Source organism: Cupressus sempervirens, chromosome 6 (genome assembly GCF_028749045.1).
Source record: "Cupressus sempervirens isolate cs-2001-9-10 chromosome 6, ASM2874904v1, whole genome shotgun sequence".
Taxonomy (NCBI): Eukaryota; Viridiplantae; Streptophyta; class Pinopsida; order Cupressales; family Cupressaceae; genus Cupressus; species Cupressus sempervirens.
The window spans coordinates 9,584,801-9,601,493 of NC_143123.1; the positions used below are offsets into that span (position 1 = coordinate 9,584,801).

The window sequence follows — 16,693 nt, forward strand, 5'->3', positions numbered from 1 at the left end:
GGTTCACACATAATGAACAAGTTTGTTTTGTATAAATCCTTGACAAAACACTTATTAGATACTATAGCAACAAATTCCAAAGTTGTGCAATCAGCATATGCAAATGCAGTAAGAGTAGAGACCATATCAAAGACCATGAAAATTGTTGATCTTCCCATGGTGCATGACATCATCATCAAATTCAAGGCACTAAGAAACAATCTTTAAGATTGTTGTTTTTGTTTTCTATTTCATGTTAGTAGTTGAAACAAGATGCATTACATGAAAAAGTGTAATTACATGTAATGTGAGTTACACGTATGTAAAAAGATGTAATGCGAGTTGTATGTGTAGTTGCATGCAACCCTATATTTTCTCTTGTAATTAGACTAGGTCAAAGTTGGTTGAGTTGCTCTCACTTTTTCCTCTACCTTTTTTTCAACTCTTGTGCCTATATAGAGGAGTGCCCCCTCATTGTAAAATCATCATTATCTTTATCTAAGAGAGCTCTGAAGAAATTGTGCCAACAAAACTTTGTTTGTGTAAGCACTATTTTGAAATAAAGTGAATGCAAACGAACATTTGAGACTTAACTTTGATTAAGTGAAATTGTTACTTGTGTGAGTCATAAGCTTTGCCTATAATTCATCTAAGTTATCTTTGATTCATGTTAGATTGTGTTTTGGGTAATTTTATCTTGTGAATTAAATACAAAAAAGTTAAGAAGCAATTAGAGCCAGAGCTTTGACCAAGAGAAATTGTTTAAGTGTATAGTTAGAAACTTTGTTTGTAGCTTATACTTCTTTCTTAATTTACATATAAGTTATTCTTACTTTGAGGAGTCTTTGTGTACTAATTGTAAAAATTTTCCCTATATAAGTGCAACCAAACTTAGAGTCGAACCAGTATATTTTCAGCTAGCCTTTGACTTAGTGAAGATTTATCGGTATCACTATTTCTAGCTTTTGATAGAAGTGTTGATAAAGATTCACCGTGCCCATCACTTGCTCTACAAGTAAGTGGATTCTTTCTTGAAAGATAAAAAGAATGGATATTGGTAACACCCATTTTATAAAATCTCTCGACTTCTTGCTTACCTTGAGTTGATCCAAGGAACGGTGAGAATGAGGAGTCTTCCCTTTAAGGTAGAAGAGACTATGTCTCACACGCTGTGGCTGGTCATCCTATTTTGCGATTAGATGTTTACCCATAACTATCGGTTGCAAAATATTCACCCAACAAAGCTTAGAAAGGGGAAGACTAAAACTTGGCAACAAATTCCAACAAGTGGTATCAAAGCGTTGGGTTACGAGTTCAAAATCCCTCAGGTCATGCTCGGGGGGGGGGGGGATTGCTAGGAGTTTGGTGCCTCTATCCCCTCTGGATGAAGGTATTGTTCAACATAGACCGATGAATTTGTGATATGTGCTTAACCGCCTCCCGTAGATCCTTGTCTCAAGATGTTGTGACGTTCATTGATAGCTCGATCTTTAGGTGTAACGGTATCGATGATTCCAACACTAACAACTTTAAAGTCACTGATTGGTGCGATGTTGTCGAATAAATTGGACATTACCTCGAGACGCATGGATATTAAATCAATAAGTGTGGATATCAAATCAACTACTCATATCACAATAATTGTAAAGTGATCAAGAATAGGGACCTTTCCTTTATGTTTCCATGTTTCAGCTTTAAATTTTCAAATTCAATTCAGCGATTTACTCCAAATAATTCTTCTCTGCTCTATTTTCATCCTAAATCTATTTCTATTTTTCGAAGGGCTTCTATCCTCTCTTCAACAAATGAATGCTTCATTGAGTAAAATTATACATCTGAATTTGTTATCTTATAATTATGTCAATCACATTCAATTATAATTATGCTTCAATGAAATATCATTATTAAATATACACAATTGAAGTACATAAATTATATCAGTGAGGAATATAAATGGTTAAATTAGCTTGAAATTGGGGATAAAAACCAAAAAAAAAACATTTTTGCTTGCTCAAACCAGATTCACAGATTGATAGCTTGGGAGGATTAGATCCCCTTTGTGCACCATCTCCTGCACAGAAGAGAGTCAAAAAAATTGTTCCTTATTATTAGATCCCCATTAGACAAAAGTAGAGTTGATAGAGTTGCATATTGTCCACTATCAATATGTTTTTGCCCCACATTGTCATCAGGCTAATTAATATGGATTTTATATGACACCAATAAATATCCATCATCACTATGCAATTTATTTCCTAGTTCCAGTTACTGATGCTGTAGCAGTAAATGTCAGAAAACAAGCAAGAGACACCCCAACCACTCTTTTATCCATTCATCCTGCAAAAACAGGAGGTTCGAATTTAGTTTAGAACCAATGGACATATTAAGTTATTAGAACACAAATGACTTTTCCACACTTCGCAAAATACTACTGTCCCTATGAAGTTGGCACAAATGAGTAGTTTTGGTCTACTCTAGCTGACAATATTTCACAGAAATACAACACAAATATCATATACCCACACATTCCCAGAAAACAAAACTAATCATAGAGTCAAATTAGAAACTGCTCCACTATTTGATTCAGGATGGAAAATTATTCGCTGGACTAGATCTCCTGACTATTTTAGATGAGGTATTCAACCTCAGTACTACAAGGAGTATTACCTGTCATAAAAAAATTGTCAAACCAAACACTGGCTTCTTTAACCATGAAAGGTGTCATGCAGTGCCCAATACCAGGTTCTGCAATAAACTGGAATTCAACAACAGATGAACTGTCAGCCATGCAGCATAGAAAGCTTTAAAATTAATCGTGTCTGAAAAAGTCAGTCTTCAGGAACTAATGTTCATGTTTTACAATCCTTATTAGGACCTTATAAAGATAAAAAGTAAACCATATTAGGAGCGCATAGCACAACGCATAAACCAAGTAATGAAGTTCCATGAGGCATCCCTCGTCAAATTAATCACATTCAGCTTTGACAAGTACAATTTTGCTAAAACAATTACAAAATGGATGCCAATACACTATATCAAAATTAAATAGATTCAGAGGGAACTAAACAAATAAGCATATCGTCTTCTCATTTAAGGTACACACAGAAAATTATACTAATCACCATGCATATGATTTATGTGCATTACTATATTAAGTTATTAACACAGTTGAAAACATTTTCACTGAACAAATTTAGATCCTCTAGAGACTGAAGGAGAAGAAACTAAGAAGATGAAATATACACCCTGAAGTTCTCTGAACTGTTAGCCTTATTATAGATCTCCTCTGCTACAGATATTGTTTCTTCCAAACCTTCAACAGGACATCGAGGATCCTTTTCACCTGTAATTATTAACTGCTACAATTTCAGTAGTTATTCAGGATGCAAGCTTTTGGATAGGCTCTGTGCCAATACCATAACGCGAGATACATAAACAAACAAATATACCATTCAGAATCAAGAGTGGCCGTGGCACAATTGATGGAATTGAGTTTGGAGCATCGAATTTATCTCTTAAACCAGGGGCTATTTTGTCCCATACCTAATTCATGAGATCAATGACTCATTCAGGTGATTGAAGAGAGTGGTAACTAAAATAGTAGCAGAATTTTCCTCAAGCGGATAGACAAAGTGGTAGCACCTACCATTGTGACTACTTCAGCATCTATAGAAGGCTTGCCAAGATCACTTTTGGCTTCTGTGATCAAAAAAAAAACCACTGACTATTGAGATGGATTAGGAATGAAATCAATGAAATAAATTGTCTTGAAGTGCTCACCTTCAAATGCACCTTGTATACTTGCAACTCGAGCATGCCATCTGTTGTTTCTTATGGCCCATCCAAAACCCTGGACATTTAGTTTCATCAATTCCTTGTACAGACTTATTTGTCTCACAAATATGATATCACAAAGACTGAACTGCCAGTAGACCATTATTGCAAAAAGGAATAAATAACTGAAGATTCTAAATTAAACAGATTTAATTCACACCTGAACCCCAATGATTGGAACCACCACAGCATATCGTGGATCGGCAACAGCAGCAAACCATGCATGCATTCCTTCACAAATATACCAAAGTTACAAACCAGTGCTAATTAGATACTGAAAGCCAGTTTTCGACATTCATAAAATAAAATCAAAATTTTCCATCTGTTTTATAGTGGACACAGAATCATTTCAAATGCTTGACAAGCACAAACCATCAAACAGCCTAAAGTATAGCTTTGTGATTCTCTTTATAGCTGGTAACTCCTATCAAGGATCGAATGGTTATGGCCATTTTCAGAAGCATTAAAGCAAGATACTAGAGCTACTTTGATATTTCATATTCAACGGAGAGAAACTCTTCACCTCCTAGTGATTCACCAGTAATTCCTATTGAAGAGGGATTAATATCCTCCCTTGCAGAAAGGTAGTCCATCAACTTTATTAGATCCCACACCTATGTGCCACATTCGTCAGAATATTAATGTCTGCTCTAAAATAATGCTGTACATGAAATTTGATAATGCAAATTAGCATGTAGATAAATAATTAATGCTGTATTCAAATGAAGTATTATCAATTTATTAGAGGTAGCCTATGGATTAAAGTATTCAGTGATAGTCATATAGAAGCTTCTGCCTCTTAACCTGTTCTTAATCTCTTGAACAGCAACCCCTTAAAAACATTTACAATGTAATAGCTATGAAATAGTGCACAGCTATAGTCTTCAGCATGATTTCAAATAAAATCAGAACATTGATAGGAAGCACAACCGAGCTTCCCTAACTCTACTTTAGGTCTATTATACTTCACAAAGTTGGCTCATTCTCCCTTCAGTTCTTCTTAACTTTTTAAGTGATTTTGTTTTCTCTGTAGTGCCTTCGTTTGATTGCATCATTTACTAGTTTTGTATTTCAAACAACTCTAAACCAAAATTCAAACAAAAAGAAAGGATTGTCATTATTTTGTTTAACCCTTTGATCCACTCTTATGGCTTGGATTCTTATATACAACATGTTTTACCACAGCTAGTTAGTTACCGGATCTGCCAGTCTCAAGGCCTCTTACCAGTTCGGTTCAAACAAGGTATAGATCCTGGTTCGGTCCGCCTTTGTGTTCAAATAGGGTTCGTTCTTAGGTGGGCCAGTTCGTACAGAAGAGTCGAGGATGAACCTAGGCATACTTAGGCGGATTGATGATGAACTGGAGCAAAAAAATGCAGAAAAAAATAATCGTAGAGTTGTTGAGGGCAGCAAAGGAGGCCTTCGGAATCAACCACGTCAACCCTCTCAATTTTTTCTGCAATGTTGACTGTTTCAAGAAAATGAAAAAGATTATTCACAAAGCATAAACAAGCCCATCTTATTTTGATAACATTTCTATGGCCCAAGCCGTTTTTGTAACCTGAGGATTTGAGAAACCCAAATGAGGCAGCTGAATAAATGATGACGGCCATTGCCTCTCTCCATCCTTCATTACTGGTACAATATCCATTTATACTAGCTCATCTATCTTCAAAAGTAAAACAGCAGTAGATATAAATTGGTATGATCAATGATGCTATGAGTACAAGTTTATAGTGTTTATACAATACCATGTGACATTGTAATCTTGAATCGTGCTTCTAAGTTGCATTTGTGTGTGTTGTACTAATGGGCCTGTTGATGTGAGATTTGTGCCACTACAATAGGCAGAATCAACTATTTAGTATTCCAGATGAAACACCAAATTTTCAACTCTGTTGAATAAGGATGCTCCTATGCTAAACAAGACATATGGATTATTGGATCAATGAGATTTCCCACGGTTCCTTCTTATTGTGGACCTTCACTTAGGTTTATGATGTGATATGTTAGGTATCAAAAAGGGAATTACATTGTTCATTCAGTGGACATCAACTTCTTCAACTACTTCTAATTGAACAAATTGTAGAGGTAAATGGTTTAGAAAGCTTGTACTCCAAGAATGCAATAGATGTTGTACGGCTTTATGATTCTACTAGACTTAGTTTAGCCATCAACATTGATCAAGCTATAGTGCAATCTCCTAAGGTGGATATGCGGCGTTCAAACTATTACCATTCTATTAACACCATCCATCGATGCATATCAACATGCAAGCAATAATCAAAGTAAAGCTCTAAATATGCCAGCTGACCACACAAAGAAAAGTTACAATCAGCAAGCAGCTAGTGGTATAGTCTATGTAAGTTCAACAAAGATGCATCCAAAATATCTTCTAGTTAACTAAACACTACTTCTAATCAATATGAATAAAATCCTATTTTGACTAAGAAAATGTAGAAACCATACAACACTCCAAAGCAACACAAGTAATCCACCATGAAGACCAACAAGTAATTAGCTAATACCTTGATAGCATTATGGAAATAAGTTCAACAAGACTCTCCCTACTCTACCCTATCTCTAATATAATGGGTTAAAAAAGAGAATGTAATGTTCCCATCATTATATAAATATTTTATCAAACCTTTGTTAATGGGCCAATTGATTTAGTTCAGACCCATTTTTATTTTTGTTTTCGTAGGTAGGTGTAGCTATCAGCTATCTTTGTACACCCTCGGAAAGGTTTCCCCAATGGGTATTTAACCACGGCTTGTCAATAGTTCTTGGTATGCGATTTGGATTATTTCTCTATACTGCAAATTCCCATTGGGATTCTCTGTTCGCCATTTCAGAAGTGAAAGACCTTCCCTACTTGGCTTTCCGGTTTCGGTGGGATTCAACCCTCGCCCTATTCCGTTGTTGTATTACTTTGCTCGGATCTGGCAATTCCGCACACTATCTTTATTTGCAAATACTTATATCTGCATCAATCTACGATTTGGTTTTCAATATTTGTACTGGTGTTGTTTGGTGTCTCTGACGGATGTAATCATTTGTATGGATAACTCTGAGCACAATTGGAATCATTGGCGCAACTTGTAATACCTTACACCCCTCACAGCACATCAAACTACAGCCCGTATAGATACCATACAACCTTCATCAATCCATTGCTTTACTGTCCGGCCAAGGCCCCACTACCATACAGCCTGTCTCTCCTCTCCCTCCTCTGACGTACGGACAACTGCATCTATTGTACATCTATCCATCCAATACCACCATACGGCCTTCTTGGTATGCACTTGTACTTCCCCTTCCCATCATCGTACGGACTCCCTCCTTGTACCGTACAGCATGTCTTTCCACACCATACGAGCTTCCTTATATCCACCATACGATCAAACTCATGCGGCTACTCTTGTGCCTTGTATACCATACAGCCTTTGCTAAGACACATTGCACCACCCTCAACAATTCATCTCCATCCAATTTCAGCCGCTCCGTACTTAGGAACATTACAGTGGTATCCGAGCCAGTGATTCTGCCAGATTGTGGAAGTGAATGCAAGTTTATACCTGAAGGAGAAGATGAAATAACCTTGTTGGTAGAATGGTAGATCATTAGGATCCTATGACAGAACTCATGAATCTTTTAAAAGAGCTCCACAGAAACCAAATGCAAATCAAAAAAGCCCAAAGGCTTATGCAGGAAGCACTACAAAAATTGGCCGAGAGAAAGACAACAAGAGAGCAAAATGGGCATAGCAACGACTCTGTTTCGAGAAGGAAAAACTTTTAACCCTCTCATTCTCGACCCTCAATACCCATCTTCCTTCCAAGGATGGAAGCACCACGCAAAGAAAGAGAGCCCACTTTTCAGGAAATGCAAGAAAAACTTCGAGAAGATTGGAGCAATGTGAATATGGAAGATGATATATCTTATAGAGACTGTTCATCTAAGAATGAGATATTCAGGTGCGGAAAAGTAAACTTATCGCCATTTGATGGATCTGGAGCCATTACCGCACAGGCATGTGTTCTGAAGGCAAACACCTGTTTCCAACTCAAGCCGATGCTCGAAGACGAAGTAATCAAGTTCGCAACACTCCATCTAGAAGTAGTGGTGCAAGAGTGGTGGCACCATGTATTGGTCACTCTCAGCCACGACCAAGTAACCTCTTATCTCGAGTTCACTGAGAGACTCATTGACCGGTTTGATGGGAAGGATCCCAAACTAAACTTCAAAGATCTAGCTTAGCTAAAGCAAACAGGAACGGCAAACAATTACATCACTGAGTTCCAAAGGCTATCATTACTAGTCACAGACATCTCTGAAAGACGTCGAATCGTGTTATTCATGGATGGGCTGAAAGAGCCTTTGAGAGGTTGGATCAACGGGTTCAACTTGTGCACACTCAACGAAGCTATTAAGAAAGTGTGTGACATAGCCTCATCTTCCTCCAAAACTCACATAGCTACACCAACATCGACCCCACAAGAAGACAAAAACAAAGAGCCAATTCAGAAAAATCCTTAGTTGGATGAAGACTCTTGACAAGAGCTCTAAAGGAAAAAGCTCACTTTCACGTGCAAGGAACCATTGGGACCTAGTCATTGTTGCCTTGGGAAGGGAACTAATTACATCGAGGTGTGTTTCTTGATGACGATGATGGACAAGCACCTATAGTAACCAAAGAAGAAATTAACCAGCAAGAGAGAATAAATGCCCTAATACAAAAAGGGGGTTCCATTGCTACCCTCACTACACATGATTGGAAGTAGTATCTTCAAGGTTTGTGGCACACTTCATAGGAAACGAGTCACAGTCATGATTGATAGTGGCACCACACTCAATTTCATCAATTCATCTTTGGTCACTAGTAAGGGATTGCATGCAGTAGAGCATGGAGAATTTGAGGTTAACGTAGCTAGAGGAACCTTGTTACCCGACACTCATGTGATCCCATGGCTACAAATTTCCATGGGAAACTATACCTTGACAAATCATTTCTTTGTCATAGATTTGGTTGATGTTGATGTCATACTGGGCATCCAATGGATGGAAACCCTTGACCAATACACCCAAAGCTTCAAGAGGATGGACTTACACATCCGAGATGGATGGCAAGAAGGTGTTGTTAAGAGGAATGTCGAATAAAGGATCGAGGGAAGTCACAATCAAGAAGATGGAGGCCATTTTTAAACATGCTATGATCCCAAACATTGCAAGTAAAAAACATGACAGTTAGCACTTTACCCCATTCCTTGGATAACTGGCAGGGCCATCCATTGGTCGAGTACTCCAAGAACCATTTTGAATGTCAATTGCTGGATGGTTATATACATGATGAAAGATACAAAGTTATTGATGATATCATTTACTACGGCAATAAGATCTACTTGGTACCTCACTCGAAATTAAAGAAGCCGACTACAAAATGTTTCCAAGAATCAGATTTGCATTTTCTTGAGGACAAGCAAATTTTGGGACGAAAGGAGTGTAATGTTTCCATCATTAAAGAAATATTTAATCAAACTTTTGTTAATGGGCCGATTGATTTAGTATATCTCGGACCCATTTTTATTTTTGTTTTCGTAGGTAGGTGTAGCTGTCAACTATATTTGTACACCCTCGAAAAGGTTTCCTCGACGGGTATTTAAGCACGGCTTGTAGGTAGTTGTTGGTATGCAATTTGGATTATTTCTTTGTGCTGTTAATTCCCGTTGGGATTCTATGTTGTTTGTCATTTCGGAAGTAAAAGACCTTCCCTACTCGGCTTTCTGGTTTCACTGGGATTCAACCCTCAACCTATTCATTTGTTGTATTACTTTTCTTAGATCTGACAATTCCGCGCACTATCTTTATTTGCAAATACTTATATCTGCATCAATCTATGATTTGGTTTTCAGTATTTGTATTGGCGTTGTTTGGTGTCTTTGATGGATGCAATCATTTGTACGAATAACTCTAAGCACGGTCCAAATCATTGACGCAACTTGTAATACCTTACACCCCTCACAACACATCAACCTACAGCCCAAACAGATATCGTACATCCTTCATCAACCCATTGCTTTACTGTACAGCCAAGGCCCCACTACCGTATAGCCTATCCCTCCTCTCCCTCCTTTGACGTATGGACAGTTGCATCTACTGTACGGCTACCCATCCAATACCACCGTACGGCCTTCTTGGTCTGCACCCGTACGGACTCCCTCCTTGCACCGTATGGTTTGTCTTTCCACACTGTATAGGCTTTCTTATATCCATCGTATGGTCAGAGTATAGACCCCGTGGGGCTACTCTTGTGCCTTGTATATCGTACAACCTCTACTAAAACACGTTGCATGAGCCTTAGCAATTAATCTCCATCTAGTTTCAGCCCCTCTGTACTTAGGAACATTATAGAGAAGGCCTTGGCCTTTAATAGTTGTTCAATTACAATGAAGTATCAAGATCAATTCAAGATCAAGGGTCGAGATTTAGCCAACAAAGCTCTAATCCAACTAACAACTGCAAACATAAAATGCTTGGTCAATTATATGAAGGTGCCACCTTGTGGGCCAATAAGAAAATTACAATGCCTTTGACAGCAAACGAGAAAATAGGCTACATAGAAGTATCATGTGAGCTCCACAAGTACACTTGTCCTGATTTGATTGGATGTGCTTGAACACGTGTAGTTGGAGTCTTTTGATTGGTTGACAACAATTGGGCACCACCTTAGCATACTTATAGACTTGAACAATTCCTTGGGGGTCTGAAAATATCTCTTGCTGAATCACTTGGTTGACAATGACTGAGCACCACCTTAGCATACTTATAGACTTGATCAATTCCTTGGAGATCAGAAAATATCTTCATGAATCGTTTGGAAATATTCTCATTGCATTTGCTTGTTCTTCTATTTGTACTTGAATTCTCGACTTTTTGGCCTTGATGTTCTAAAAGTTTCATGTAACTAGATTACTTTGCTTGGTCAAATTGAACTTGGACTCCGAGAGGGAATTCAAGTTTGATAATCCTTTTCTTACTTGGATCATTATCCTGCATAGTTTGTTCCTTGATCTCCATCTTGAACTTACATCTTCACCTTATCCTCGATCTCAAACCACCTTCTGGTTTGAAATTTTGAGCCTGTCTTCTTTAATGGGAGGTTGGCCATTTGTGGATTCTTGTGTGAAGTCCTTGAGCTTGACCTTGCCACCATCCATTGTTTTCCAAGCATCTCCTTCTTCCAAAACTACCTTGCAAAACATCGTAGGCAATTGTGGACTTTGCATTTGTCAAGCACAAGGTGTTCCTTTATTGATTGTTTTTCTATTTTATAACTTTTCTCTAGTTCATGTTGCCATTTTCCTTGAAACTCTTGCACCTGAAGGCATGGAAGTGGGGGAGAATATTGCTTTTACTTGACAAGTACAGATTTTGAACTAGTTAAGTACAATCTTATACAAGGCAAGTGTCAATTCCACACTTGTCAAGAACAAGGTGTTTTGGAAAATGCAAATTGAGACGGTCAATGGGAGAGCGGACTACATAAAATATAGCATCTAAGTATACTTTTTAAGTTATATTTTATTATATACTGTCAGGATGTTCGAGAGTGATTTCAGATTCAAAGGAGTTGCAATGGAGATTTTAGATTTTGGGAGATTCTAGTAAAATTAAAGAGAATCAAATTTCAGGAATCAACACGCATCCATCAGTGCTCCTTCTCAAGTTAATTTTCCTCTTCTTTCTTTGCATCTTGACTTCATCCTTTTATGCTTTGGCTAATTCATTCCATGACAAATCTCTTGATCTAGTTCCACATCTTTAACTTTCTTTTCTCAGCACTACCTCATATCCCTGGCTGACTTGACTCTGTAATTGCTTAAACCGATCTCTTATACACAGAGACTTGAAAATTTTCACTATACTAAGAATACCAAGGACAACTACCCCACCACAAAGTGAAAAGGAGGGATCCCCATTTGCAATAGAGTAATGGTGTGAAAACCTCACAATGGAACTCAAACCCCATTTCAAAATTTTGTCGTATGGGCGAACCTATTCATTGAACCCTAAGTTACTAGTTCAGGCTCAGGAATGGATTTGGATACAAGATGCCAATGCATGGTCACATGAATTTTCTTTTGAATTTTGGTATGTATGGGTACTTATGTGTGTGTGTGTATTAAACTAAATCATTTTACATTACGATTCTTGATCATTGAGTAATGCCAAATACCAAAGATAAACATTAAAGCATGACTCTAATGAAAACCATAACATTGAATTATCAAATTACAAAATGAAATCATAGTTCATTAAACTTTGAAACATGATTCAGTGTTCAATGTTCATCAAAGTGTTCATCAATCATCAAAGGGATTATCAAAATAATCATCTATGGCATTTTCAGTGGGTACAAGTAGATCATCATCGCCATGAGAACTCAAACTGGCTCCATTAGCACTAGATGCACCACGTGGTATATTATCATCATTGTCATCCACATCATCATCATCCTATCATCATTCTCTGCTTCTTGTATTTTGGATCCTTACATGCCAAGAGGTACAATTGGTATGAATATACACTAGGTCTCCAATTTTTTTGCAGCCAACTAATTACACTTCACTAAGTGGATAAAGGAGTATATACTCCAATTCCACTCAGCGAAAGAAGAACTTGCAACTTGGGTAGAAAAATAAAAAATAAAAAATAAATAAAAACAACATAAATTCAAATTGGTAAGTGTTAAATTCTACAATATAAGTGGCCAAAAAGAATAAGAAAAAGAAAAATGAAAAAGAAAAACTGCAAGAGGTTGGAGGTACATAAAATCTTTACTATGAAGGTACCTCTATAAAATAGCATCCATTCTGCTTTGGTCACTAACAAAAATAGGGATGAGATCTTTTCCTAGATAAACAATCCAAATTCTTTCCTAGTAGCTGCCCCCAAGTCTGGATCATTGAAGAATATACTAAGTGCCCTCTTATAGCCATGCAACTTCAAAATCTCTTGTGGCACTCTACTTGGAATAGAAAGTACTTATGCGCTATTGCACCAGGTAGATAGAGGTGGGGTCATCTTGTTCCAAACGATAAAGATATATTGCTTCCACCCTTTTACAAAAGGTGTTCTCAGGATCATTCTCTCATTTGCATTACTTGGGATATCCAATGATATTCATGTATATTACCTTGATGTAAGTAACTAAATTATGTGAATGTCAATTTAGATATCTCTCAATAGAGAAGGATATAGGAATGTACTATAGCTTACCAATTTTATTTTCTCTAACATTGTGTCTGAGCTATCATAGACATTCCCCAAGCATGGCCTATCTATGCCAACAATCCAAAGCATAGACATGATAGGTTTGGTGAATTCCAATACATAATCCACATGAGCCCACCAATCATCGTCTAACAACAATGCCTTCACCTCTTGGGCCCTCATTGTATCTGCTTACTTCTAGATACCCTATTGGTTGCTAATAATCATCTGTGACAATAGTTCTTTCACCTTCACAAGTCGTCTTAGAATGATTGTGTGAGATGCAAACCAGGCTTCAGCAACCTAATAACATATTAATAATAACACATTAAAATATGTAAACAACATAAAATATTTTATTCAATTATGCAAAACATGACATAAAATGATAAATGAAAATAAATAAATTTAATTTTAAAATTTACCTCCAATAATTCCAATCTCGATAAAGTTTTGAAAAGTTGCTTTTGACATATGGTGGTTTGTCACAAACATGTGAATCTCCTCACCCTCCTATATTTCTTTCACCCATTCTATTTAAGCGCCAAGCATCACCAAATTGAGCAAGTATACAAGCACCAAGGTTGCATGGGTACGTGGGTACGGGAACGGGAACAGGTACGGGTACGCATATTTTTCAAAATAGGGGACGGGGGTACTGTGTATGCCTAATTTTTTCTATATAATTAATATTTTATAAAAAATATAAAAATCAAAGTATCTGTCATGAGTCATGACATTGAGCATTCAAAACAAGAAATTTGAAAATATGAGCCATAAGTCAAATATATATATATATATATATATATATATATGTTATTGCTGAATGTTTAAAGTATTTTTCATAATAGGCGACGGAGGTACTTGGGTATGTCAAACTTATTTAAAAATTATACTTTTATATTTATAAAAAATCTGAAATTATGAGTGATGACAATGGTTTTTCAAAACAAGAACAGTGATAAAGTTTGCAAATGTAATGTACTGTTTTCAGTTTCAGATTTGCTATATGTTTGAAATAATAATACATGATAAATGCTTAGATACATAACAACGAAGGCAGACTTTAAACATGAACAAGAAGATCCTAAACCATATGACAATGACATATTGCAAATGATAAACTTATGACTTGAACAGTGATAAAGTTTATTGTTAATTAGTATCAAAGTTTCAAACTGATTTGGTATTGAATTAAGTTTGATAAACAAGCAGCTAATACAAAAACAAAAAACCAAAAAAAAAATCAGAATCTTAATCAAGGTCCTTTGCTATGATGCTCTCCACCGAGTACCCAGTACGTGGGATATGTGTACCCGGTATGCAAGTACGCGGGTATGAGTACCAGGGCTGTGGGTACGAGTACCCATGCAACCTTGACAAGCACAGTGTCCAGAAAATATGTTCATATCTAGCCTCTACCAAAGCACCTGCAGCCTTGCAAACTTTTGCATTGTCTGTAATTATTTAGAGCGCGTTATCATGATCCACCCCCTCTATGGAATCAATTGGAATCCTAGAAATGAACTTTGCATCTTTCACTTCTCCCTCATAGTCAAATGCCCTCAAAAACATTGCCCCTTTGTGGGTCACAGCAATAACATTGATCAACGTACAGTTTTTGCAATCTTTCCATCCATCAAAAGCAATAGACAAATTGAGCCCAAGAATCTCTAACTGGTTTAAATGGGGTCTCTATGTATTTTCTCTCTTTTGCCAATAAGATGGTGCAAACCTTTTCAAATCCTAGACTTGTATAACTAAAAAGATGCATTTTTCATTGCTATCACCATCTCCCTCCATGTGATGATATCATCAAGTTGAATGGAAACTGAAAAACATTAACAAAGAGGCAACATGCAATTAATTTCATCAGCAATATCTCTTGCCTTATTTTTAAATACCTTCTTTAATAGACCTCTCTTGTGAGTGGTGATTTGCAGTTTTACATCTTCACCCTCCATAGAAGGCATAGGCAAGAAGGGATGTCTAGAGGCAGATTGAGAGGGTGGTATTATTGTTTTTTTTGACCTGGAACTATAGCCACTTTGCTTTCCTTTTGCAATCAATTTGTCAGCATCTTGTTCTTTTATAAGTGTTGCTATAGGTCTAGCTGACAGCCCCTTCTTATCTAGCCCTAGCCCCCCTTGTTATCTAGCCCTAGGCCCTCACACATTAATTTCTTTTTGCTCCCAGGGCCCAAAAAATGAAGTTTGACTCTGTCATAGGAGCTTTTATATTGTAAGTTGCAAAAATTACATTTCCAAATAAACCCCCCACCTCCATGAAGTTGTGAAAATCAGTAGTGTGTCTCCTTTGTGTCTCCATAAAGGAGACGTTTTACCAATTTTAAATTTAGAGATCCCTCCCCAACCATTAGGCTTTGACTACTCCTTGTTGCAATCTATAAGAAAATGGGAAAAAAAGTATAATTGAAAACTACTTCGCAAACTTGAAAAAAATTAAAACTCATCAAAAACTTGAAACAATCTATCAAAAAACTAATGAATATGGTTGAAATGCATACTTTAAACACTCAAATCTGCTTTGTGGAAGGTATTTGGCACTCTACAATCGATTTCCTTTGAATGCAATCATATCACTTCAAACTGGCTAGATGGAGAGAGAAAAAGTGAAATGAATGACTGTTTGGAGTCTTCATATGGTGCATTTTAGGGTTAGACAGCAAAAAGTAAAAAATGAACAAATGACTTTTAACTTCGGAGGGGTGTTGTGGGTCCGCAAATCCATTGATATGCAGACCCACAGGGCTGGGCACACAACCTATGCACACCTAGATTGTACCCAAAGTCGAAACTGGACCCAATTTGAGGGTCTAGGATGTGGACCTAGTAACATAGCTTAAACCCATATATGAACCCAAATCCAAACCTAAATCAGCAGCAACCCAGTAAAAAATGTTACTATCAATCGAGGATTTTATACTCTATTTTAATGCAGATTTCTGTTTGTAATAAGTGATCATTTGGTTCAATGAATTCATTAATTTGAATGTGTTAAATCTCTATTGTAAGTGAATTCTGTGAGCTAAGCATCATTAGGGAGGCTACTACAGTTTAGGAACAGCCAAAGATGCATACCTCTTAACACACACCTAATACGCAAGCTTAAAGAATCTATGATATTTACTCAAAAGTGTAATCTGCCAGTTTTCTGCAGAGAGAAATAAGCCTTTGAAGGACCTCCTCGCTGTTTTAAAAAACTACAAACTTATTTCCAGAGAGCTCAACCAAGTTATCCAAAGTCAGGAAACTAGTAAAATACATGAACTTGTCTTTTCAGCTAGGATAGAAGAAACCAGCAGTATAAAAAATCACAATGATAGCATAAGCAAGGCTTTGAAGGGGACAACTGTTAGCATACAGGACAACTCTCAGTTTCAATGAATAAATGAAATATACTTGATTAAAGGAAAACCCCATATCTAACACCATAACTTTATGATGTTCTCAAAGACTCTGATAATAGATGCACCAAACAATTCTCGCATAGAATTGCTTCATATAAATGGAATTTATTACGCATAAACCACACAAACAGGCTGCTAGCAGTGGTCAGTAACATGAAAATTAGCTAGATTATTATT

The 16,693-nt window shown here is 36.8% G+C and overlaps 1 protein-coding gene across 2 annotated transcripts in view; it reads right to left on the reverse strand.

Moving 5' to 3' along the window:
* Window positions 1-2,062: 2,062 nt before the first annotated feature.
* LOC149550751 (alpha/beta-Hydrolases superfamily protein) overlaps window positions 2,063-16,693 on the reverse strand; it is a 54,933-nt gene continuing 40,302 nt past the window's right edge. For both annotated transcript variants that reach the window (XM_089786305.1, XM_089786307.1), the window contains exons 7-14: window positions 4,337-4,427; window positions 3,974-4,044; window positions 3,760-3,829; window positions 3,626-3,678; window positions 3,429-3,522; window positions 3,225-3,322; window positions 2,647-2,734; window positions 2,063-2,316 (exon numbers count right to left, since the gene is read on the reverse strand). In XM_089786305.1, the coding sequence (XP_089642431.1) occupies window positions 2,312-2,316; window positions 2,647-2,734; window positions 3,225-3,322; window positions 3,429-3,522; window positions 3,626-3,678; window positions 3,760-3,829; window positions 3,974-4,044; window positions 4,337-4,427 (570 nt within the window). In that variant the 3' untranslated portion in view covers window positions 2,063-2,311. The remainder of the gene's footprint in view (window positions 2,317-2,646; window positions 2,735-3,224; window positions 3,323-3,428; window positions 3,523-3,625; window positions 3,679-3,759; window positions 3,830-3,973; window positions 4,045-4,336; window positions 4,428-16,693) is intronic.